At 42.6% G+C, this 23,557-nt stretch overlaps 1 protein-coding gene and 1 pseudogene across 5 annotated transcripts in view; one reads left to right on the top strand and one right to left on the bottom strand.

Moving 5' to 3' along the window:
• Nucleotides 1-1,182: 1,182 nt before the first annotated feature.
• LOC110505295 lies at nucleotides 1,183-19,934 on the bottom strand (annotated as a pseudogene).
• LOC110505294 (nuclear receptor coactivator 7) overlaps nucleotides 14,277-23,557 on the top strand; it is a 25,561-nt gene continuing 16,280 nt past the window's right edge. Inside the window, exons 1-3 of one of the 5 annotated variants that reach the window (XM_036962943.1) lie at nucleotides 14,277-14,331; nucleotides 22,311-22,527; nucleotides 23,091-23,281. In XM_036962943.1, the coding sequence (XP_036818838.1) occupies nucleotides 22,463-22,527; nucleotides 23,091-23,281 (256 nt within the window). In that variant the 5' untranslated portion in view covers nucleotides 14,277-14,331; nucleotides 22,311-22,462. Of the gene's footprint in view, nucleotides 14,332-14,500; nucleotides 14,533-20,012; nucleotides 21,196-22,310; nucleotides 22,528-22,609; nucleotides 23,282-23,557 lie in introns of those variants that run through there. The other 4 variants (XM_036962942.1, XM_036962941.1, XM_036962944.1 and 1 more) reach the window with 4 other exon arrangements.

The raw sequence follows: 23,557 nt of genomic DNA, 5'->3' as shown, positions 1-23,557 counted from the left end.
GCAACAATGACTCTACCTCAAAGTGGTAGGCCACACAAGTTCACAGAACGTGACCGCCGAGTACTGAAGCGCGTATCGTCTACAAATCACCTGTCCTCAGTTGCAACACTCACTACCAAGTTCCAAACTTCCTCTGGAAGCAACGTCAGCACAATAACATTGAGCTTCATTAAAATAGGTTTCCATGGCCAAGTACCCAAGCACAAGCCTAAGATTACCATGCGTAATGCCAAGCGTCAGCTAGAGTGGTGGACTCTGGAGCAGTGGAAACGCGTTCTCTGGATCACGTTTCACCATCTGGCAGTCCGATTAAGGAATCTGGGTTTGGCAGATGCCAGGAGAAAACTAGCTGCCCGAATGCATAGTGCCAACTGTAAAGTTTGGTGGAGAATAATATGATTTTCATGGTTCGTACTAGTACCCTAAGCATGACATTGCCCCTATGCACAAAGCGAGGTCCATACAGAAATGGTTTGTTGAGATCGGTGGGGAAGAACTTGACTGGCCTGCACAGAGCTCTGACCTAAACCCCATCGAACACCTTTGGAATGAATTGGAATGCCGACTGCGAGCCAGGCCACATCAGTGCCCGACCTCACTAATGCTCGTGGCTGAATGGAAGCAAGTCCCCGCAGCAATATTCCAACATCTAGTGGAAAGCCTTCCCAGAAGAGTGGAGGCTGTTATAGCAGTAAAGTGGGGTCAAACCCATGATTTTGGAATGAGATGTTCAATGAGCAGGTGTCCACATACTTTTGAAAAGTGTACCTTTGTGGGACTTCCCTTTCACTGCAGGGAACTAGAGTTCCCCTTCCTAGACACAAGTTGCTATTCAAACATCTCAAAGAGTACAGTAATATAATTATCAAAAATCTTATCCTGATATAAGAGCTTAAAATAAGTGGAGAGCAGGATTTCTTCTGTGAAGGGGTAGGAGTTTTGTGACAAAGATTAAGAAATTACACCTCATTGGCTCCTGAAGCAGTCAGTCACTTGATTTATGCAAACGTCATCAAAAGTGTGGTGGATACATACAAGTTTATGGGGCTACAGAGGATGTAAATGGAGGAAAAAGACAAAACAGTGGAAAGACAAATGGGGATGGGCTGATAAAAAAAAAGCACACTAACCAATGAATTAAAGGAAAAACTGTCATATTGATAGAGGCAAAAGGATTTGTAGTAAGGCGTGCACAGGATAATTTATTTTCAAAAGCCACACTAGTGACACTCATACTCATATCTTTAGTATATTGTGACAGCACACATGCACATTGTCTCCTACACCTAAGAGCCACAGATTCTGTAATAATAAAAAAAAACTGGCAGTTTATCGCTGGTGTCTTAACAGGCAGATATAGCACAACAGCACACAAGGAAGGAGAACACTTATATTAAAATTTTACAGTAGATTTACAAGTCTTCCAAGCTGTCCTTGTATCAGACAAGTTCAAAGACCACACACATCATTATTATTTAGTCATGGCCGTCGACCGATTTCAAATTGGGATTTATTTCTCTGTATCATGTTGCACAGCGTCCATCAATCAAGCTAAATTCTGAGAGTTATTACCCTAAGGACAGCGATAACACTGGTAACACTGGTACAATGGGGTTATGAGTAGGTTAAGAGCTATGTGAAGAAGAATGGTTATTTGCAAACTTATGCTGTACACATTGACCATGACTAACAAACTTGAACAGATGTTTTGCTGTAAATGAACAAAGAATTGTGTAGGTATTGCAGTACTCTGTTACTTTCTGCAGTCTTATTTGTACATAAAACTTCAAGGACTATACAGAAATGAAAAGATAAAAAAAATTACTATTCCACTCCAACAAATGCGTTCATCCACAACTCTTCTGTTGAAGCTTGTCGGGGAAAAAAGGGGGGAATGGTTTCTCTCATGGTACCAGGCAGGCACTATACCGAAGAGAAAAAAGTTACTAGGCAGCACTGGAGACAGTCTGATGGTGAGCAAGAGACATCAAAGTAGGTGAAATCTGAAGTGGAAGTTGTACAGCACCCACAAAATTAAGTTGCTATGACATTGCTTTTGAACCAATGGGATAAGAAATCCTCCTTTTGGGGAGGTGTGTGGGCCCAGATAGTGAGCGTACGGGGGAGTGTTGATTGAATAACAGGAGATGTCGTGCCTGGACATTGGGGTATGGTTTCAATTTGGTTTGGTTCAGACCGAATTGGCCTGCTGGGAGGTGGTTGCTTGTTTTTCCAGACATGTTGTTTAGCCATTGCCATGGTTGATGAGGTGCATCCGGGTCTCCATGGGGACTGGGTCCTTGGGCACAGGCCTGGCAACAGAAGGGAGAGACACGGAAACAATGAAACACAGTCCTCTGTAGACCAAGAGTAAAATCCTGGCATGCAACACACAGGAGTGTCCACTGGCAATCGACATTTTAAAAGTTAAGCTTGATAGATAAATGTTTATTTATGTTTCCGTATTGTGTATGAATGTCTGTCGACATGGACTACTTTCTATGTGGCCTGACTTACGTGGGTAGGTGGAGTTGGGTGGGTAGGTTACTTGAGTTTCTTCATCCCCACAATGTCTATCCTTCAGGATAAAGTTCTTCCTCAGGGCCTCTGAGATCAGCGAGGCAGTGTCTGACTCCCCCCATTAGGGAGGTGCAGCCTCTGTTATACCTGCATGGACACACACGTTAAAAGCATGGTCTGGTACAAAGACATAATCTGAAACGTATTACCTAATAATTGTTTCCTCTCGTAGATGTTATACCTGTGGAAAACAGGATGACAGTCAGCTGCCAATGCATTATCACAGCCCTTCTGCTAACATGATATTTAGACAGTGTGTGTGTGTACTAATGGAGAGGGAGGCATTTTCCTCAGTGTCCTGACTCGCCCTTTAAACCTACCTGTCCCTGCTCATCTTCATGCGGTTCATGTCCTTCAGGATGTCCCTGACGTCGGCGAAGCTGGTGGACTTGGACAGCAACACCATGTCCTCCTCCGCCTCCTGGAAGTCCATGCTGGGACGGTCCAGGTCAAAGGTCGTCATGAAGGCCGACATGTTCGCAAGTGGCAGGGGGTCTGGCATCAGCTCCGATACAATGGACACCTCATCCTCCTCACCACGTCGCTGATGACGAAGGAGGCAGAGGCGGCGGGCTGGTAGGGCGCCATCTTGAAGGCCGCCATTGAAAAGCTCATGCTGGTGTCGTCGGGGGAGAGGGGGTCAGGTGTCAAGGGGTTTGAGCTTGAGTGGTGAAAACAGAGCAGAGCAGTGACAGGCAAGTTATTGAACTTGTCAGAGTTAATTTAGATAACATAATTTTCCCATTAATAAACCTCAGAATTGTGACAGACGGAGCCTTAAAAAAGGGACACAGATTGGCAATCAACTCGTCTCCTGCACTGTTGTCACATGCAATGTTCCCTCTAAGCTGCTCTCGGGCACGCAGTAGCCCCGAGACTGCCGCGCAGCTCTCCCAGGACTGCCAAGCAGAAGAAATATCAGCCCACTGAGAGAAGCATGAGATTGAACTTCACTTTCTAGAGTTTTCCCTGCAAGTTATTAGCCCAGTTATAGTTAATTTGTAGTCTGATTGCTTCCTACAAGAGCATAAAACGTGTACTTTTCTACACATCTTTGAAAAGTGAATCAGGTAAAGAGCTTTTTTTGGCTTAAAATAGGCAGTGTTGTATTTTGATGCAGGCTTGAATAAGCTAAGTAGCCAATAGGTAGAGGTGTAGGCTCATTTGTCTGATTCTCTGTAATAATGGTTTGGAAATAATAACGCATTTTATTTTGTAAAGTAGTTTCTTGCATCAAACGAAAACATTTGCAGTCACCTCCTTGTCTGAAGGACAAGTGGATAAACAGGTTAATTTCAAACCCTGCATTTGTATTTATTTTGTGTCATGGAATGTAGGCCTACCTTGAACACCACACATTGGCTGCTACTGTAGACTGAATGATAGAATATGTTAAAATGTTATGGGATACATTTTCTTTTTTTGATGGTAGGCCTACATTATTATTATTATTTAGATTTTTTAAAATGTAACCTTTATTTAACTAGGCAAGTCAGTTAAGAACACATTTTTATTTACAATGATGGCCTACCCCGGACGACGCTGGGCCAATTGTGTGCCGCCCTATGGGACTCCCAATCACGGCCGGATGTGATACAGCCTGGATTCGAACCAGTGAATGTAGTGACACCTCTTGCACTGAGATGAAGTGCCTCAAACTGCTGCGCCACTCGGGAGCCCAAATTATGATCAAATACACACACAAGCCTACTAAGCCACTTAAAACTGTAACTTAAAGTGGGTACAGCCTCAGTGTTCAGAGTAAACACACTGGAAGTTGCACAGTTTCACAATATTCAAGTTTGCGCTCAGCAGACCTGAAATGTGTTCAGTGGCAAATTTTGTTTTTGGTAACATAGTTAGTCTATTTTTAATACAATGTCCAATACAATGAGTTTCTGAGGCATGGGTGGGTCAGTGTTTTTTCAGTTTCAATTCCAAAGCCCATCACTTTAAGAAGACAAGCCCTATGCTTGTCTAGGAAAAGCGCATTGGCTAGAGCATTTGAAACAGGTCATCATAATCTCTGCAACAATGAGATGACTTTATGCCACAGAGTTCCTGTGCATATCCATGCAGAAAGACATACAATCTTAATGACCAATAGACAAGCCTACAAAAAAATATACACACAGTAACAAATAAAACAACATTTTATTGATCACATGCGCCAAATACAATATATGATGACCTTACCGTGAAATGCTTACTTACAAGCCCTTAACCAACAATGCAGTTCAAGAAATAGAGTTAAGAAAACAATTACAAAATAAATAAAAAATAACAATAAAAGAACAATAACGATGCTATATACAGGGGGTACCGGTACTTAGTCAATGTGTGGCGGTACAGGTTAGTCGAGGTCATTTGTACATGTAGTTAGGGGTAAATTGACTATGCATATATAATAAACAGCAAGCGTAAAAACAAAGGGGGGTCAATGTAAATAGTATGGGTGGCCATTTGATTCATTGTTCAGTCTTATGGCTTGGGGGTAGAAGCTGTTAGGTAGCCTTTTGGACCTAGACTTGGTACTCCGGGACCGCTTGCCCTGTGGTAGCAGAGAGAACAGTCTATGACTTGGGTGACTGGAGTCTTTGCCAATTTTTTGGGGCCTTCCTCTGACACCGCCTAGTATATAGGTCCTGGATGGCAGGAAGCTTGGTCCCAGTGATGTACTGGGCTGTACGCACAATTTTCTGTAGCACCTTGCAGTCGGATGCCGAGCAGTTGCTATACCAAGCGGTCAGGATGCTCTCGACGGTGCAGCTGTAGAACTTTGAGGATCTGGGTACCCATGCGAAATCTTTTCAGTCTCCTGAGGGGGAAAAGGTGTTGTTGTGCCTTCTTCACAACTGTGTTGGTGTGTTTGGACCATGATAGTTTGTTGTTGATGTGGACACCAAGGAACTTGAAACTCTCGACCCGCTCCACTACAGCTCCGTCGATATGAATGGGGGCGTGTACGTCCCTACTTTTCCTGTAGTCCACGATTAGCTCCTTTGTCTTGCTCATGTTGAGGGAGAGGTTGTTGTCCTGGCACCACACTGCCAGGTCTCTGACATCCTCCCTAAAGGCTGTCTCATCGTTGTCGGTGATCAGGCATACCACTGTTGTGTCATCAGCAGACGTAATGATGGTGTTGGAGTTGTGCTTGGCCACGCAGTCATGGGTGAACAGGGAGTACAAGAGGGGACTAAGCACGCACCCCTGAGGGGCCCCCGTGTTGAGGATCAGCATGGCAGATGTGTTGTTGCCTACCCTTACCACCTGGGGGTGGCCCGTCAGGTAGTCCAGGATCCAGTTGCAGAGGGAGGTGTTTAGTCCCAGGGTACTTAGCTTAGTGATGAGGTTTGTGAGCACTATAGTGTTGAACGCTGAGCTGTAGTCAGTGAACAGCATTCTCACATAGGTGTTCCTTTTGTCCAGGTGAGAAAGGGCAGTGTGGAGTGTGGTTGATTATTACAGGAGGCTCTTATAACACATCAGCATTGCACTAAAGCCATATTGAAGGTGATGACACCTTAAAGCAGAAATCTGCAGGTCTTCGACCTATGCCGCCCCACTTCTTGTGTAGGGTTTTCACTTTGAACGAAAAAATAAGGGATTGAGCCCTGATCTGCCTTGGGCTCTCCTTCTGGGCAAGGTATATCTTTGCGTTAAATCCCATCTACTTGAGAATGACCCTGCTGCCATGGCCCCGCAGCGGAAATGAAAGCCAATTACAAGCTAACAGCCCCCAGAAACAAACAGAGCCAATGAAGCCAACAAGCTAGCTAACTTGTTTGCAGATAAACAGTCATTGTAGCAGGGAGAAAAGAAACATGCAGCATTCTCAGTTCTTGAATCTGAATCAACTTCACCACAAAAGAGAAAAAGAAGCGAGAAAAATACTCCTCGTGACCAATCCAGAAACTAGATAAATGTTGGAATAAATTTTTAACGGAAGTGTGACACTGAAATGTCCCAAGTTCTCATGGACTGATCGCAGCTAGCAATGAGGAATCGGCCCAGAAGTAACCCTCTTACGGGGGGCCAAAAGGATGAGACAAGGACATCCCGGCCAGCTAAACACTCCCCTAACTCAGACAACGCTGGGCCAATTGTGCGTCACCTCATGGGTCTCCCGGGCGCCGCCGGCACGGGTCTCGAACCAACATCTGTAGCAACGCAGTTTGCCCTGCGATGCAGTGTCTTAGACTGCTGCACCACTCTGGAGGCTCAATCCAAAGTTTTTGATGCTTATCAATTAGAGGTCGGCCGATTAATTAGGGCCGATTTCAAGTTTTCATAACAATCGGAAATCGGTATTTTTGGACATCGATTTGGCCGATTTAAAAAAAAATGTTTTTTTTTTACACCTTTATTTAATCTTTATTTAACTAGGCAAGTCAGTTAAGAACACATTCTTATTTTCAATGACGGCCTAGGAACGGTGGGTTAACTGCCTCGTTCAGGGGCAGAATGACAGATTTTTGCCTTGTCAGCTATCCAATCTTGCAACCTTACAGTTAACTAGTCCAACGCTATAACCACCTGCCTCTCGTTGCACTCCACAAGGAGACTGCCTGTTACGCGAATGCAGTAAGCCAAGGTAAATTGCTAGCTAGCATTAAACTTATCTTACAAAAAACAATCAAACAATCATAATCACTAGTTAACTACACATGGTTGATGATATTACTAGTTTATTTAGCGCGTCTTGCATTGCATATAATCTGACTGAGCATACAAGCATACAAGTATCTGACTGAGCGGTGGTAGGCAGCAGCTGGCTCGTAAGCATTCATTCAAACAGCACTTTCGTGCATTTTGCCAGCAGCTCTTCGTTGTGCGTCAAGCATTGCGCTGTTTATGACTTCAAGTCTATCAACTCCCGAGATGAGGCTGGTGTAACCGATGTGAAATGGCTAGCTAGTTAGCGGGGTGCGCGCTAATAGCGTTTCAAACGTCACTCGCTCTGAGACTTGGAGTGGTTGTTCCCCTTGCTCTGCATGGGTAACGCTGCTTCGAGGGTGGCTGTTCTCATTGTGTTCCTGGTTCGAGCCCAGGGAGCAGCGAGGAGAGGGACGGAAGCTATACTGTTAATCTGGCAATACTAAAGTGCCTATAAGAACATCCAATAGTCAAAGGTTAATGAAATACAAATGGTATAGAGGGAAATAGTCCTATAATTCCTATAATAACTACAACCTAAAACTTCTTACCTGGGAATATTGATCTGAGCAAGGAACTTAAACGTTAGCTTTCTTACATGGCACATATTGCACTTTTACTTTCTTCTCCAACACTTTGTTTTTGCATTATTTAAACCAAATTGAACATGTTTCGTTATTTATTTTAGGCTAAATTGATTTTATTGATGTATTATCTTAAGTTAAAATAAGTGTTCATTCAGCATTGTTGTAATTGTCATTATTACAAAAATAACAAAAATAAAAAATACAAAAAAAAAATCGTCTGATTAATCGGTATCGGCTTTTTTTGGGGGTCCTCCAATAATCGGTATCGGCGTTGAAAAATCATAATCGGTCGACCTCTATTATCAATTGCCTTACATTTGTATTCAAAGGAATCTAATAATAGCGTCATGCAGCTAGCTACACTGCATAAACCCCACAAGATGCCATACCTTCATTTAAACTAGCTAACTTTAGCTAGCTAAAGCTAGATATGCAAATTGCTAACATAACGTTAGTGTGTTTGGTTTGTAGATGATAATGCTACCTAGCTAGGTGGTCAAACACCAGTCTCAATGTCAAGAGTGAAGAGGCGAGTCCGGGATGCTGGCCTTCTAGGCAGAGTTGCAAAGAAAAAGCCATATTTCAGACTGGCCAATAAAAATAAAAGATTAAGGTAGACAAAAGAACACAGACACTGGACAGAGGAACTCTGCCTAGAAGGCTAGCATCCCTGAGTCACCTCTTCACTGTGGATGTTGAGACTGGTGTTTTGCGGGCACTATTTAATGAAGCTGCCAGTGGAGGACTTGTGAGGCGTCTGTTTCTCAAACTAGACATTCTAATGTACTTGTCCTCTTGCTCAGTTGTGCACCGGGGCCTCCCACTCCTCTTTCTATTGTGGTTAGAGCCAGTTTGCGCTGTTCTGTGAAGGGAGTAGAAAACAGCGTTGTACGAGATCTTCAGTTTCTTGGCAATTTCTCACATGGAACAGCCTTCATTTCTCAGAACAAGAATAGACTGATGAGTTTCAGAAGAAAGTCTTTGTTTCTGGCCATTTTGAGCCTGTAATCGATCCCACAAATGCTGATGCTCCAGATACTCAACTAGTCTAAAGAAGGCCAGTTGTATTGCTTCTTTAATCAGTACAACAGTTTACAGCTGTGCTAACATAATTGCAAAAGGGTTTCCTAATGATCAATTTGCCTTTTATAATGAGAAACTTGGATTAGCTAACACAACATGCCATTAGAACACAGGAGCGATAGTTGCTGATAATGGGCCTCTGTACGCCTATGTAGATATTCCATTAAAAGAAAATCTGCCGTTTCCAGCAACAATAGTCATTTACAACATTAACAATGTCTACAATGTGTTTCTCATCAATTTGATGTTATTTTAAATGGACAAAAAAGTGACTTTTCTTTCAAAAACAAGGAAATGTCTTACGTGTCCCCAAACTTTTGAACGGCAGTGTACATGTACAAATTACCTCAACTAACCTGTACCCCTACACAATGACTCTGTACCGGCACCCCTGTATATAGCCTCGTTATTGTTATTTTATCGTGTTACTTTTTCTTTTTCTTTTCTTTTTTACTTTAGTTTATTTAGTAAACATTTTCTTAACACTTTCTTGAACTGCATTGTTGGTTATGGGCTTGTAAGTAAGCAATTCACGGTAAGGTCTAAACCTGTTGTATTCGGCGCATGTGACAATTAAAATTTGATGTCTCCAGATTGACTTTAGAAGCAGTATAACATTAGCTAGCTAGCTAGGATTGAGGGGAGACCACCGGTTTTGAGTTAGTTAACATTAACATTGGTTGCTATTTTGGACAAACTTTGCTAGCTAATGACAGCATTGTCATCTGTCTAAAGCAAATTTGACAACATGATAATGGAAAAGCTTATTCCTACTAAATAGTTGCCTATTTTAGCAATGCCATCATATTTCCAGATCACTACCATGTATTTTAGACTAAACAGTCATTAGCCCCCTTTCAGAATACTGTGATTCACAGGACGTTTGGGCAACAATATGGCCACGGCGTTGGTAGAATGTTCATAATAATGGCAACTACGTGACAGAGGTGCAACCCATGAATAGGCCTAATATAGCTAACTTGGCCGGAGAAAGAGCCCCTTTCACTGGGGAATTGAACTTAATGTAAACAATTCCTTTACAAATTCCCGACCAGACTCTGTGGCAATGGAGAGAGTGGAGTCTCCTCAGCTCGTCCTGCAGGGAGCTGGTGTGGTTCATAGCCGTCACCGCGGGTTTCCTCAGCGTCTCCACCTTCTTGACGTAACGGCGGAAGTAGGGCACAGAGGAGTTCCATTGCATAACCAGGAAAGACACATGGGCTGCCACTCGCGGGCGTGAGTCGCTTCTGAGAAAACACAATGGACCATAAGAAAACACTCTTGCATTAACAGAACAGGAAGCTTATTGACAGACACAAACACAGTGGAATCTTCCAAATTTGGAAGAGTCCCTTGCCACCACGAATGCTGACATAACCAATATTGTTGTGGCTGCTTCGCATTATGTATTATTGTTGTCTCTACCTTCTTGCCCTTTGTGCTGTTGTCTGTGCCAAATAATGTTTGTACCATGTTTTGTGCTGCTACCATGTTGTGCTGCTACCGTGTTGTTGTCATGTGATGCTACCATGCTGTGTTGTCATGTGATGCTACCATGCTGTGTTGTCATGTTTTGCTGCCATGATATGTTGTCTCTTAGGTCTCTCTTTATGTAGTGTTGTGGTGTCTCTTGTCGTGATGTGTGTTTTGTCCTATATTTTTAATCCCAGCCCCCGTCTCCGCAGGAGGCCTTTTGCCTTTTGGTAGGCCGTCATTGTAAATAAGAATTTTTTCTTAACTGACTTGCCTAGTTAAATAAAGGTTTTTTAAAAAACATTCACAAGCCAATCATTTAGACCCCAACAATAGCTGCCGACAATTTTTGCTGCCCCACTAAAGGACTATCCTCGAGATTAGCAGACCGTTATTCTGCACTGTGGGTGAGAGAAGCACGTTCTTACCGCACTCTGGCATAGGTCTCAGACTCCTCATCTGCTGCGATCCAGGCAATGTCTGCCAGTGTGGGCACCATGGGGCCATCCATGGGCCGCAGCGGAGGGAGGCCTAGAAGTTCCTGGTAACAGATGCAAGTACTCTTGATTAGCACCTTTAATGGAATTCGGCAACTAAGTCTGCCTTCTGACAAAGTCAATGTCTGTACTATGTGTACTATTATGGCATGTGTTGAATTTGGAAAATACCATATTTACCTGGAAACATGCCCTGAGATGGGGTTTCATGGGCACAAGGGAGCCTATTCTCCTCACCACACATCGAGTCGATCCATGAGGCTTGTTCTGCCAAATAGGAATAACCTCCTGAATAGTGGTAAGAAACGTGATGTTACTTTTTCAAACATACACAAACTTAGCATGGTCCCAGATCTGTTTGTGTTCTTGCCAGCTTTGCTGTTATTGTCAAGCCACACATGACAATTCCGTCAGGAGTTGGCAGAAGAGTAGAAAACAACTGGCGCCCAGGGCCCAGGCCACCACAAACTCTTGTTAGTAACCTTACTCTGCAGAATGCATGCTTTTAATCTTTAGAAATAGCTAGCTAATAGCTACAGTGTATATACAAAAATTTGTGGATTCGGCTATTTCAGCCACACCTGTTGCTGACAGGTGTATAAAATCGAGCACACAGCCATGCAATCTCCATAGACAAACGTTGGCAGTAGAATGGCCTTACTGAAGAGCTCAGTGACTCAACATGGCACTGTCATAGAATTCCACCTTTCCAATAAGTCAGTGTGACAAATTTCTGCTGGAGCTGCACAGGTCAACTGTAAGTGCTGTTATTGTGAAGTGGAAGAGCAACAACGGCTCACATCTAAGAGCAACAACGGCTCAGCCACAAAGTGGTAGGCCACACAAGCTCACACAACGTGACCGTCAAGTGCTGAAATGCGTAAAAATAGTCTTTCCTCTGTTTCAACACTCACTACCGAGTGACAAACTGCCTTTGGAAGAAACGTCAGCACAAGAACTGTTTGTCGGGAGCTTCATTAAATGGGTTTCCATGGCCGAGCAGCCGCACGCACACAAGCCTAAGATCACCATGCGCAATGTGAAGTGTCGGCTGGAGTGGTGTAAAGCTCGCCGCCATTGGACTCTGGAACATTGGAAATGCTTTCTCTGGAGTGATGAATCACGCTTCACCATCTGGCAATCTGATGGAAGAATCTGGGTTTGGCGGATGCCAGGAAAACACTACCTGCCCCAATGCATAGTGCCAACTGTAAAGTTTGGTGGAGGAGGAATAATGGTCTGGGGCTGTTTTTCATGGTTCGGGCTAGGCCCTTTAGTTCCAGTGAAGGGAAATCCTAACACTATAGTATACAATGACATTCTAGACAATTATGTACTTCCAACTTTGTGGCAACAGTTTGTGGAAGGCCCTTTCCTGTTTCAGCATGGCAATGCCCCCGTGCAAAAGGCGAGGTCCATACAGAAATGGTTAGTCGAGATTGTTGTGGAAGAACTTAACTGGCCTGCATAGAGCCCTGACCTTAACCCCATCGAACACCTAAGGGATGAAATGGAACGCCAACTGCGAGCCATGCCTAATCGCGCAACATTAGTGCCCAACCTCACTAATGCTCAAGTGGCTGAATGGAAGCAAGTCCCCACAACAATGATCCAAAATCTATGGAAACCCTTCCCAGAAGAGTGAAGGCTGCTATTTCAGCAAAGGGGGGAACAACTCCATTATTAATGCCTGTGATTTTGGAATTACATGTTTGCCGAGCAGGTGTCCACATACTTTTGGTCATGTAGTGTATCTAGCTATCTAACTTTCTGCTTCGGTTTCCATGGTGATTGATCTTGCTTATTCACTGTGCAGAGGACACCTAATCAGTGCTGGGCTCAGTTGGCTACTTGTGTGTTTAATAAGCAGTCTTCAGACACTGATAGTTAGGTCTTCCAACATCTGTAAAGGAGACAAACACACATGTTCACAGTGAGAATTGAGGAGCAATAGATTATCAACAGAATGGGTGGTGGTATTTACTAGCAACCAAACGAAAACAAACGTGGAGGGATCTACCTGAATTTGTCCGATGTGAAACGTTTTGCAACTGTAAGATACAGTGTGCACTAAAGATTACACCCCAGACCACACACAAACACCTGGAAGTTATAAAATTATTATTTTGCTTCATAGCCGCTGGAAGTTGGGGGGTGTGGTTACTGCAACTATTTCGCACTACAGAAGGCTATATATGTACGCTAATACAGGACTATTAAAGGCCCAGTGCACTACTTCTGTGACAAAAACATTCCCTACCCAAAAAAACATTTTTTATTGATGTAATAGCGCAGTGAAGCTGTCTTCGCTTCACAAGTCAGTAGGCATGTAGTGCTTTCAATGTGAGAATACACAGAACCCTTTTTTAATCAATTATAAATAAATGATATTTAATTAACACACAAAATCCACGAAAAACAATAGAATGACAACCAAATAATGGTGGTTTCTTCCCTGTCTTCTCTCCGGCAAATTATGAATAACTGTAGAGGCCTGTTGGAGGCTTGACAACTTCAGAACGTCAGAATGTCTGCCTTGATATTCATAAAACTCCACCGACCTGCTCTTGCTCAGTTGAACCCAGAACGATATGTGACCACTTGGTTACAGCAACAACGTTCTGCCGAGGACGGACACCTAAACCAGTGTGGCCACCGCAAAGCCCAAGAGCCTGACCCTCTCTGGAAGTTGCTGTAGGTCTGCTTGGGATATTTAGCCTATATTGGCTATTGGTTGAGACTCATGGCCCGCTCTAGCTTGGTAGGCTATGTCGGAGTGGGAAATTGGAAAAGTGAATTGGGCCAAGTTGGAGGTAATACTGCATTTAGGTTATGGTTTATTGAAGTGCATGAAACTACCACACCAAAAGCTTGATTTTATGGCTGTTTTAAAACATATTCTACGTAGTAATTATTTATGTTCACTACTTGGTCAATTGATTTGATACAAGAAAGGCTAATAGTTTATCATCTGCTCTAACACGCTCACAAAACAGTAATTCAAGAAGATCGAAATGCATAGGCTATTCCCATGAAACTGATTGAGATCAATCAAATGATTGGCATGCAGATGCAGTTTCACCGGTAAAACATGAAGAATTATCATTCACGATTGACAGTGATGACGGCCTATTTTGAAAAGAGGTATTCCTAACTTGGTGTTTGAGGGTATTAAAAATATAAAATTTTCTTGAGACAATAGGCCCATGTGTGGCAGACGTTGCAATTGGAGGATGCATTTTATGCATATTTTATAACAGGGCTCTCCAACCCTGTTGCTGGAGCGCTACCAACCTGTAGGTTTTCATCCCAACCCTAATGTAGCACACCGGATTCTAATAATTAGCTGGTTTACAAGATTAATCGAGTGAGTTACAACTGGGTTTGGGATGAAACCCTACGGGATGGTAGCGCTCCAGGAACAGGGTTGAACCCTGTAGTAATAGGCTACATCTGTAAGTATAGACTGGGGAAATTGTGACACCATTTACATTTTTTCCGCTCCCTTACCTAAAAAAAAAGCACTAGAGCACTACAAGTAAGATCTGTGGTAGGTCTGTAGCGGGTGGTGTCTGTATGCCGCATGCGTTCCCCGCTGGCTTCTTCCATCTGCGCAGAAGCCAAAATGCAACCGTCACGTACTCATTACGAACAGGGTAAGTAAAATACCTTTAATGACAGCACCATGGACAACTCCTTTCACCCGAAGACTTCGTGTCGCTATTTTGATCTGCCGCTGACCAAGTTTTAGCCTTCTCCATTTACATTGTGTCATAGGCTACATTTGGATTATTTTACTGCACCAACATTGCAATCTAATGTATGCACGATTTATGCAATAAAAATATGTATTACGGCACTGTACATTTTTGGGGGCCTGGGCTACAGACTGCTAGGGCTGGGCGATATGGCCAAAATATAATATCCCGATAGGTCATTTCATATCCCGATAACGATACATGTCAATATATAGCACATTTTCTGTAAATTCAATTAATTAATAGTTTATATAAAATGACCTAATGTAAAGGCCTATTATTGCATTTCGAATTACACTCAACAAATAAGAGGTACTTACTTACTCATTAGATTATTTATCCTTCTATTTCGAACCTTTGCAGATGTTCAATTAAGCATGTAAAAAAATGATGTATAAAATCTAAAAAGGTAAATAGAAAACACCAACTATAGTTGCAAACAAAATAAATATAGGCCTAAAATATATACAGTGCTGTGAAAAAGTATTTGCCCCTTCCTGATTTATTTTTTTTGCACATTTGTCACACTTAAACGTTTCAAATAGATTTTATTACACAAAGATAACTGCATTTTTTGTTTACTTGGGTTTTTAAGTGATTATTTTATTTATTAAGGGGAAAAAGCTATCCGAACCTTCATGGCCCTATGTGAAAAAGTAATTGCCCCCTAAACCAAATAACTGGTTGTGCCACCCTCAGCAGCAACAACTGCAATCAAGCGTTTGCGATAACTGGCAATGAGTCTTTCACATCGTTGTGGAGGAATTTTGGCCCAATCTTCTTTGCAGAATTGTTTTAATTCAGCCACATTGGAGGATTTGAGCATGAACCGCCTTTTTAAGGTCACACCACATTTTTAAGCCATTCAGGAGGTGGACTTGCTGGTGTGTTTTGGATCATTGTCCTGCTGCAGAATCCAAGTGCACTTCAGCTTGAGGTCACGAACTGATGGCCGGACATTCTCATTCAGGATTCTTTGGTAGAGAGCAGAATTCATGGTTCCATAATCACAGCAAGTCGTCCAGGTCCTGAAGCAGCAAAGCAGCCCCAGACCATCACACTATCACCACCATATTTGACTGTTAGTATGTTCTTTTTCTGAAATGCTGTGTTACTTTTACGCCAGATGTAACGGGACGCACACCTTCCAAAAAGTTCAACTTTTGTCTCGTCAGTCCACAGAATACTTTCCAAAAAGTCTTGGGGATCATCAAGATGTTTTTTTGCCAAAAGTGAGACGAGCCTTTTATTTTTGGTCAGCACTGGTTTTTGCCTTGGAATTCTGCCATGGATGCCATTTTTGCCCAGTCTTTCTTATGGTTGAGTCATGAACACTGACCTTAACTGAGGCAAGTGAGGCCTGCAGTTCTTTAGATGTTGTTGTGGGTTCTTTTGTGACCTCTTGGATGAGTCATCGCTGCATTCTTGGGGTAATTTTGGTAGGCCGGCCACTCCTGGGAAGGTACACCACTGTTCCAAATTTTCTCAATTTGTGGATAATGGCTCTCACCGTGGTTCGCTGGAGTCCCAAAGCTTTAGAACTGGCTTTGTAAATTCCAGACTGATAATGTCAATTACTTTGTTTCTCATCTGTTCCTGAATTTCTTTGGATCGCGGCATGATGTCTTGCTTTTGAGATGTTTTGGCCTACTTCACTTTGTCAGACAGGTTCTATTTAAGTGATTTCTTGATTCAACAGGTCTAGCAGTAATCAGGCCTGGGTGTGGCTAGTGAAATTGAACTCAGCTTTCTAAAAAATATGATTAACAACAGTAAATTCATGATTTAACAAGGGGGAAATTACTTAGTCACATAGGGCCATGAAGGTTTGGATAGCTTTTTTTCCCCTTTATTAAATAAAATGATCACCAAAAAACTGCATTTTGTGTTTACTTGGGTTATCTTTGTGTAATGTTAAAATTTGAAACATTTAAGTGTGACAAATGTGCAAAAAAATAAGAGCACTATATTTTGGGGGCTTGCATGTTATTTTGGCATTAATACATGCAACATATCAATTTGCATTTGGTACCTTGGGTCATTTCTCGACCCTGTAAATTGGAGCCATGTCTTTGCAGATGTACAGTTGTAGTTGGAAGTTTACATGCACCATAGCTAAATAGATTTAAACTTAGTTTTTCACAGTTCCTGACATTTAATCATAGTAAAAAGTCCCTGTCTTAGGTCAGTTAGGATCACCACTTTATTTTAAGAATGTGAAATAATAGTAGAGAGAATGATTTATTTCAACTTTTATTTCTTTCACCACATTCCCCGTGGGTCAAAAGTTTATGTACACTAAATTAGTATTTGGTAGAATTCCTTTAAATTGTTTAACTTGGATCAAACGCTTCGGGTAGCCTTCCACAAGCTTCCCACAATAAGTTGGGTGAATTTTGTCCCATTCCTCCTGACAGAGCTGGTGTAACTGAGTCAGGTTTGTAGGCCTCCTTGCTAGCACACACTTTTTCAGTTCAGTTCTGCCCACAAATGTTCTATAGGATTGAGGTCAGGGCTTTGTGATGGCCATTCCAATACCTTGACTTTGTTGTCCTTAAGCCATTTTACCACAACTTTGGAAGTATGCTTGGGATCATTGTCCATTTGGCGACCAAGCTTTAACTTCCTGACTGATGTCTTGAGATGTTGCTTTAATATAGCCACATAATTTTCCTGCCTCGTGATGCCATCTATTATGTGAAGTGCACCAGGCCCTCCTGCAGCAAAGAACCCCCACAACAAGATGCTGCCACCTCCGTGCTTCACAGTTGGGATGGTGTTCTTTGGCTTGCAAGCCTCCCCCTTTTCCTCCAAACATAACTATGGTCAAACAGTTATGTTTTTGTTTCATCAGACCAGAGGACATTTCTCCAAAAAGTACGATCTTTGTCCCCATGTGCAGTTGCAAACCGTAGTTTGGCTTTTTTATGGCCGCTTTGAAGCAGTAGCTTCTTCCTTGCTGAGCGGCCTTTCAGGTTATGTCGATATAGGACTCGTTTTACTGTGGATATAGATACTTTTGTACCTGTTTCCTCCAGCATCTTCACACGGTCCTTTGCTGTTGTTCAGGGATTGATTTGCATTTTTCACACCAAAGTACGCTCATCTCTAGGAGACAGAATGCGTATCCTTCCTGAGCAGTATGATGTCTGCGTGGTCCCATGGTGTTTATACTTGCATACTATTGTTTGTACAGATTAACGTGGTACCTTCAGGCGTTTGGAAATTGCTCCCAAGGATTGACCAGACTTGTGGAGGTCTACAATATTTTTGGAGGTCTTGGCTGATTTCTTTGATTTTCCCATGATGTCAAGCAAAGAGGCACTGGGTTTGAAGGTAGGCCTTGAAATACATTCACAGGTACACCTCCAATTGACTCAGGCCAATTGACATAATTTATCAGAAGCTTCTAAAGCCCTGACATTTTCTGGAATTTTCCAAGCTGTTTAAAGGCACAGTCAACTTAGTGTATGTAAACTTCTGACCCACTGGAATTGTGATACAGTGATATAATCTGTCTGTAAACAATTGTTGGAAAAATTACTTGTCATGCACAAAGTAGATGTTCTAACCGACTTGCCAAAACTATAGTTAGTTAACATGAAATGTGTGGTGGTTGAAAAACAAGTTTTAATGACTCCAACCTAAGTGTATGTAAACTTCCGACTTCAACTGTAAGTTGTAACGGCAGCTGTTATCTCCTTCCATCTTTGTGATCCTTTGCTATATGGTGTGCCGCGGGCAAAAGCCTCTTGCAACGTCTGAGTCGGGGGTTTGATTTGAGCACTCAACTTTACTTTTTTGGGTCTCATCCGTAGACTCCCTCCGTACTGTTCGACATGATTCTTGCGTAGGTGGTAAAAAGTTAGTGGTGTTTGAGCCTGTTGTTGGGTCCGGCCTGCGGCATATTTTGCCGAGGACGGTTTTCTGGTCCGTGTTAGACTTTTCATACCCAAACCATGTCCATGCGACCGACGAAGACCCTTTTTTAGGTACGAACTCCGTGTCTCCATGCTCTGTCAAGTTCACGCTCCATGTTTGTTTGTGATGCAAAATTCCTTCCACACTCAAACCGTCGTCCAATTTACAAAACATATTGCCCAAAGGAGTGTGATTTGCGACACAACGAAATAAACGATAGCGCGTAATATGAAACAATAGATGTTTTTCTATCGCCACACGATATATATCGTCATATCGCCCAGCCCTACAGACTTATCGGTCCGCTAATATAGTACTAGTAAAGGTCCAGTGCACTAGTTTTGTGCACTTTTATTTTATAGGGTTGCTGCAGCACCCCTACTTCCTGCAGCTATGGTTAGGTTACTAGTTGGTAGCTAGCCCAATGCAATGTTCCCTTAAAAAGGAAGGTGATCGTATGGTCACTGAATTTCTACTCAAAGTAAAGGTTGTAAAAGTATACTACACATTTATAGAATAAATCATACCTAGTTTGATCAGTGAAACGTTGATTTATATAGCTTTAAATGGCCTTTTATAGATGTGTATTTCTATCAAATCAACTGGATTTAAAAAAAAATCCAAAACAAAGGCTGTAAAAGTATGCTTGACATTTATAGAATAAATCATATCTAGTTTGATTGTGAAAAACTGTGAATTAGTTATTGATTTGTACAGCTTTAAATAGCATTTTAAAGATTGTATCTATTTCCATCAAATTAAAACTGGATTTTGTATTCAAAACAAAGGTTGTAAAAGTATGCTAGACATTTATAGAACAAACCAAATCTAATTGTATGTTTCTATGACAATGAATTAGTTATTGATTTTTACAAATTTAATTAGCTTTTGGCGAATGTCTGTAAAATGTGTGCCTATAAAACAAACTGTACCTTGGTTAGCTTCGCTGGATGGAGGCACCCATAGCGCTATGGATTAAAACTGCAACATTAAGTCTTTTTTTATTTGAAGGATTATTTCTCGTTGATGAAAGATAACGGCCATATGTTTCGAAAGCGATGATTACTGACGTTTCTAAACGTTAACCACAGCGTAGGGGATTCGAGTTCACATGAGGCAGTCGTGGGCGAAGCTATGGCTGTTAACTGTATGGAGAATGCAGAATGCCGCCTAGAGTTTGAGAAAGCTAAAGCACGGCTAGCTAATTAGTTGCGCTCTACTGTTAGCTGACGACGCTTGCCAGTTAACGTTAACTCGCCCTTCAACCGGTCTTCTTGGCTTTATTGACCCTCAGTTTAGACATCGAATGATACCATGTATTGTAGCTAATGTCGGTTATCTTAACACAAAATAAAGAATTGCGTTGCTTTTCCTAGCAGGTTAGAGTATTTTAGCTAACCCTTTCCTAACCTGCTGCCTAAATTAACCCTTAAAGGAGCTCCATGGGCAATCAGATGTCTGCATTGGCCGTGCAGCATTTACGGTGATACAGCCTCCGCAGGAGTCAGGGCATTCATACTTCTTGCAGAGTTGTCAAGGAAGTGCGTTTGTGTTTATAAGGACCTCCCGCCTTCACCTACCGTCGTCAATCATGTTAATGCGTAGCTATATGGAGCCGTCCATATTGTTACAACATTTGAGAGGCTAATGGCGATGCGGTACTGAGTTCATTTTCGCCTCTACTGTAACGTTACATGCCTCTGTAGGATCCGCTACTGAGTCACACCATCCATATGGCACCGCCGACCACATTTCGGATCAAGCATAAATTGCGCTGCATGTTCAATCTGAGGTCTGCATTGGCCTTGCAGCATTCGCATGATATTGCCTCTGCAGAAGTCAGGGAGTGCATTCATATTTATGCTTCTCAGAGCTATATGGGAGGTCCTGTAAAACAAACTAACTTCATTGACAATTTATTTTACAACTACTCTGCTCGGCGAAGCGGAAGAAGTATGAATGCCCTGACTTCTGCAGAGGCCGTATCAGCTGCACGGCTGATGATGATTGCAGATTGACCGTGGAGCGCCTTTAACCTGCTACGAAAAAGTTACGTTTGGTTTTAACTGTACCCACTCTAGTCAGAACCGTGTTTTTCTCCAGAATTTGAGCATCAACGAGCGAAGCGACGCAATGAAAGCGCATCGAGTGGCAGAAGGCATGTGCTAGGCCTTTTGTGGAATTTATTTATAAACTATATATATTTCCCAAAGGTATAAGACACTCCAGTTTTCTATTCTAAGAAAGGCCATGTTATTTTCTGCGAAAGTTATGTATAGGCTTTTTCTATCTGCAATTAATTAGTGCAACAAACCAAAGTCATTTTGAAAAGTTACCATTGTAATCTATGCTATTTTAAGGCGTTTGTATGGGGAATTTAAAAACATGGGGGTTGGATTGATTATTACAGTGAGTTAACCGTTATTCCAGCCTTGCAATGATTCTGCTCAACCACGGGCCCTTTAAAAAGGATGGAGGATGAGGGAAATAGGCGGAGCATACATGCTCAACGTGTTGCTGTTGGCGCTGCAGTATTGAGCTCTACTCTGCAGTGCTATCACAGTCTACAGTAACACCGCAATATGAAGTCTGCCGAAATCACCCGCTCTCCATCAACATTCCGGGCAGTCTTTGTGACAGGTCAGTCCCCAAATGCTTGTAATATGTTGCTGAATTCAGGGTACCCCACCACTACGTTTTATTGCCGCATCCCCGGATTTTCGATATGGAAGTGGGATCATTCATGTGTAGGAAGACTACAGTAATTGCAATCTTCTCCACGGCATAATGATTTGTCGGCATGCTTCGTACAGTATTGCACGTAGAACCCCTTATTCATTATGAACTTGAGCTAAGTGGCGAAACCGATCTCTTCTGACAATGTGCTAGAAGAAAAAGGAAAATAGATTACACCAAAATGCCATGCAATATACACTACATGACCAAAAGTATGTGGACAAGGGCTCATCGAACATCTCATTACACAATTACAGGCATTAATATCGAGTTGGTCCCCCCCTTTCTGCTATAACAGCCTCCATTCTTCTGGGAAGGCTTTCCACTAGATGTTGGAACATTGCTGCTTCCATTCAGCCACAAGCGCATTAGTGAGGTTGGGCACTGATGTTGGGCGATTAGGCCTGGCTCGCAGTCAGCGTTCCAATTCATCCCAAAGCTGTTCGATGGGGTTGAGGTTAGGGCTCTGTGCAGGCCAGTCAAGTTCTTCCACACCGATCTCTACAAACCATGGACCTCGCTTTGTGGATGGGCGCATTGTCATGCTGAAACAGGAAAGGGCCTTCCCCAAACTGTTGCAACAAAGTTGGAAGCACAGAATTGTCTAGAATGTCATTGTATGCTGTAGCAAAAAGATTTCCCTTCACTGGAACTAAGGAACTTTTTGTGCTGACATTGCTTCCAGAGGCAGTTTGGAACTCTGTAGCCATGTTGAAAGTCACCGAGCTCTTCAGTAAGGCCATTCTACTGACAATGTTTGTCTTTGGAGATTGCATGGCTGGGTGCTTGATTTTTATACACCTGTCAGCAATGGTGTGGCTGAAATAGCCGAATCCACTCTTTTTTATTTCTTAACCTTTTTTCTGACAATTTTTCCAGCGCAAGGTTATATGCCTGCTAAAATGCTCAGATTGCATCATTGATTCTCCTGAAAGACCTGACTACATTACTTGGAGTATATGCACTGTCTCACTCTCTCATTCTTTTTTATATGTGCACTAACTTACACTCTCCTGTAGGTATGATTACGGGTGCCTAATAAGCATGGGGACCCAACATAGGAGGACGGATGCCAGCTGAGCCCCTCAACTCACCAGACCATCGCTGTTATCAATATCCCAGAATTCTTAGCTAGGCCCCTGAGAAGGCCTTCTTGCAAACCCTTGGAGCCATGGAACACAAAATACAACAGAGGGACAAAAACAGGTCCAGCTACTTTGGCAACGTCAAGACCAGGTCAGGCCTGTGATTAACTGATTATTGGCAAAAAATGAGGAAAAGCACTGCTTAGAATTGTGACGCGTTTAGTTAATCCCAGAATGCGTCCTATCCTTTTTTGGGTTGCTCCCCCTACATGTTGTGTTGCTCTCCCTACATGTTGCGATGAATGGAGCACAGCAGCTCAAAGTAGAACTTCAACACCTTCTTTGTTATAGTCACTCTTTTGAATTTACTTATTGTTTGAATAAAGGAACACAAACAGTCATGGGCATTACGTGGGCAAGAGGAGTGCAGGTGCTTGCCAGAAACAGTAACAACCCATATCCCTAACACCCACTATCCTATGAATCACAAATGTGATCGCCAATATAGAGCAGTCTATTTTTAAATGTCAAGACAAAATTATAAAGAATCATAGCTGATTGCCTCGGATGGGTTATCAACTGTTTTTACCCTTACGTGCTCATATACTGTAGATGGGGTCAGAAGGCTTTAATGACCATAATAAATGGTGAACTAATAAACATCCCAGTAGTTTTCCCTACCACCAGCATCCCTTTGTTCTTTCTCCCCTCCAGACTGGGGTCCAAGCTCCCTGTTGGGGACACCCAGTCCCCCAGGTTCATTTCCAGACCCTTGGAGACAGGGCCTCAGACCGACTCAACCAAGGAGGCCAGGGCCAACGGTCAGGGCCACCGTGCCGTGGGGCGTCCCCTTGACCACGTCCCCCACATCCGGAACCCCCGACTGCGACAGTATTACCTCCAAGGTGAGGTATCTCTCAACAAGATTATAGCGATATCGCTGGTTTGTTTGCTTTAGCAGGGGCTTGGTAGCTGCAGTAGATCCATAGCCAATTATTCATATGGCATTTATAAATGTGTTGGGTATTTTCGTAGCAAACCATTCTAGAGCCTGACAGAACACACACAAAGGAAGGTTGTTAAGGATAATTCCTCTCTAGATGTAGCGTTATTTAACTTTTGAGGAATTGCAACACTGCAGCAAGGAAGGCTTGAACTTCTGACAGAAAAATGACCTGTTG

This window comes from Oncorhynchus mykiss, chromosome 25 (assembly GCF_013265735.2).
Source record: "Oncorhynchus mykiss isolate Arlee chromosome 25, USDA_OmykA_1.1, whole genome shotgun sequence".
Taxonomy (NCBI): domain Eukaryota; kingdom Metazoa; phylum Chordata; class Actinopteri; order Salmoniformes; family Salmonidae; genus Oncorhynchus; species Oncorhynchus mykiss.
Note: the sequence above shows the minus strand (reverse complement) of the source record. Positions and strands in the feature narration are given on the sequence as shown.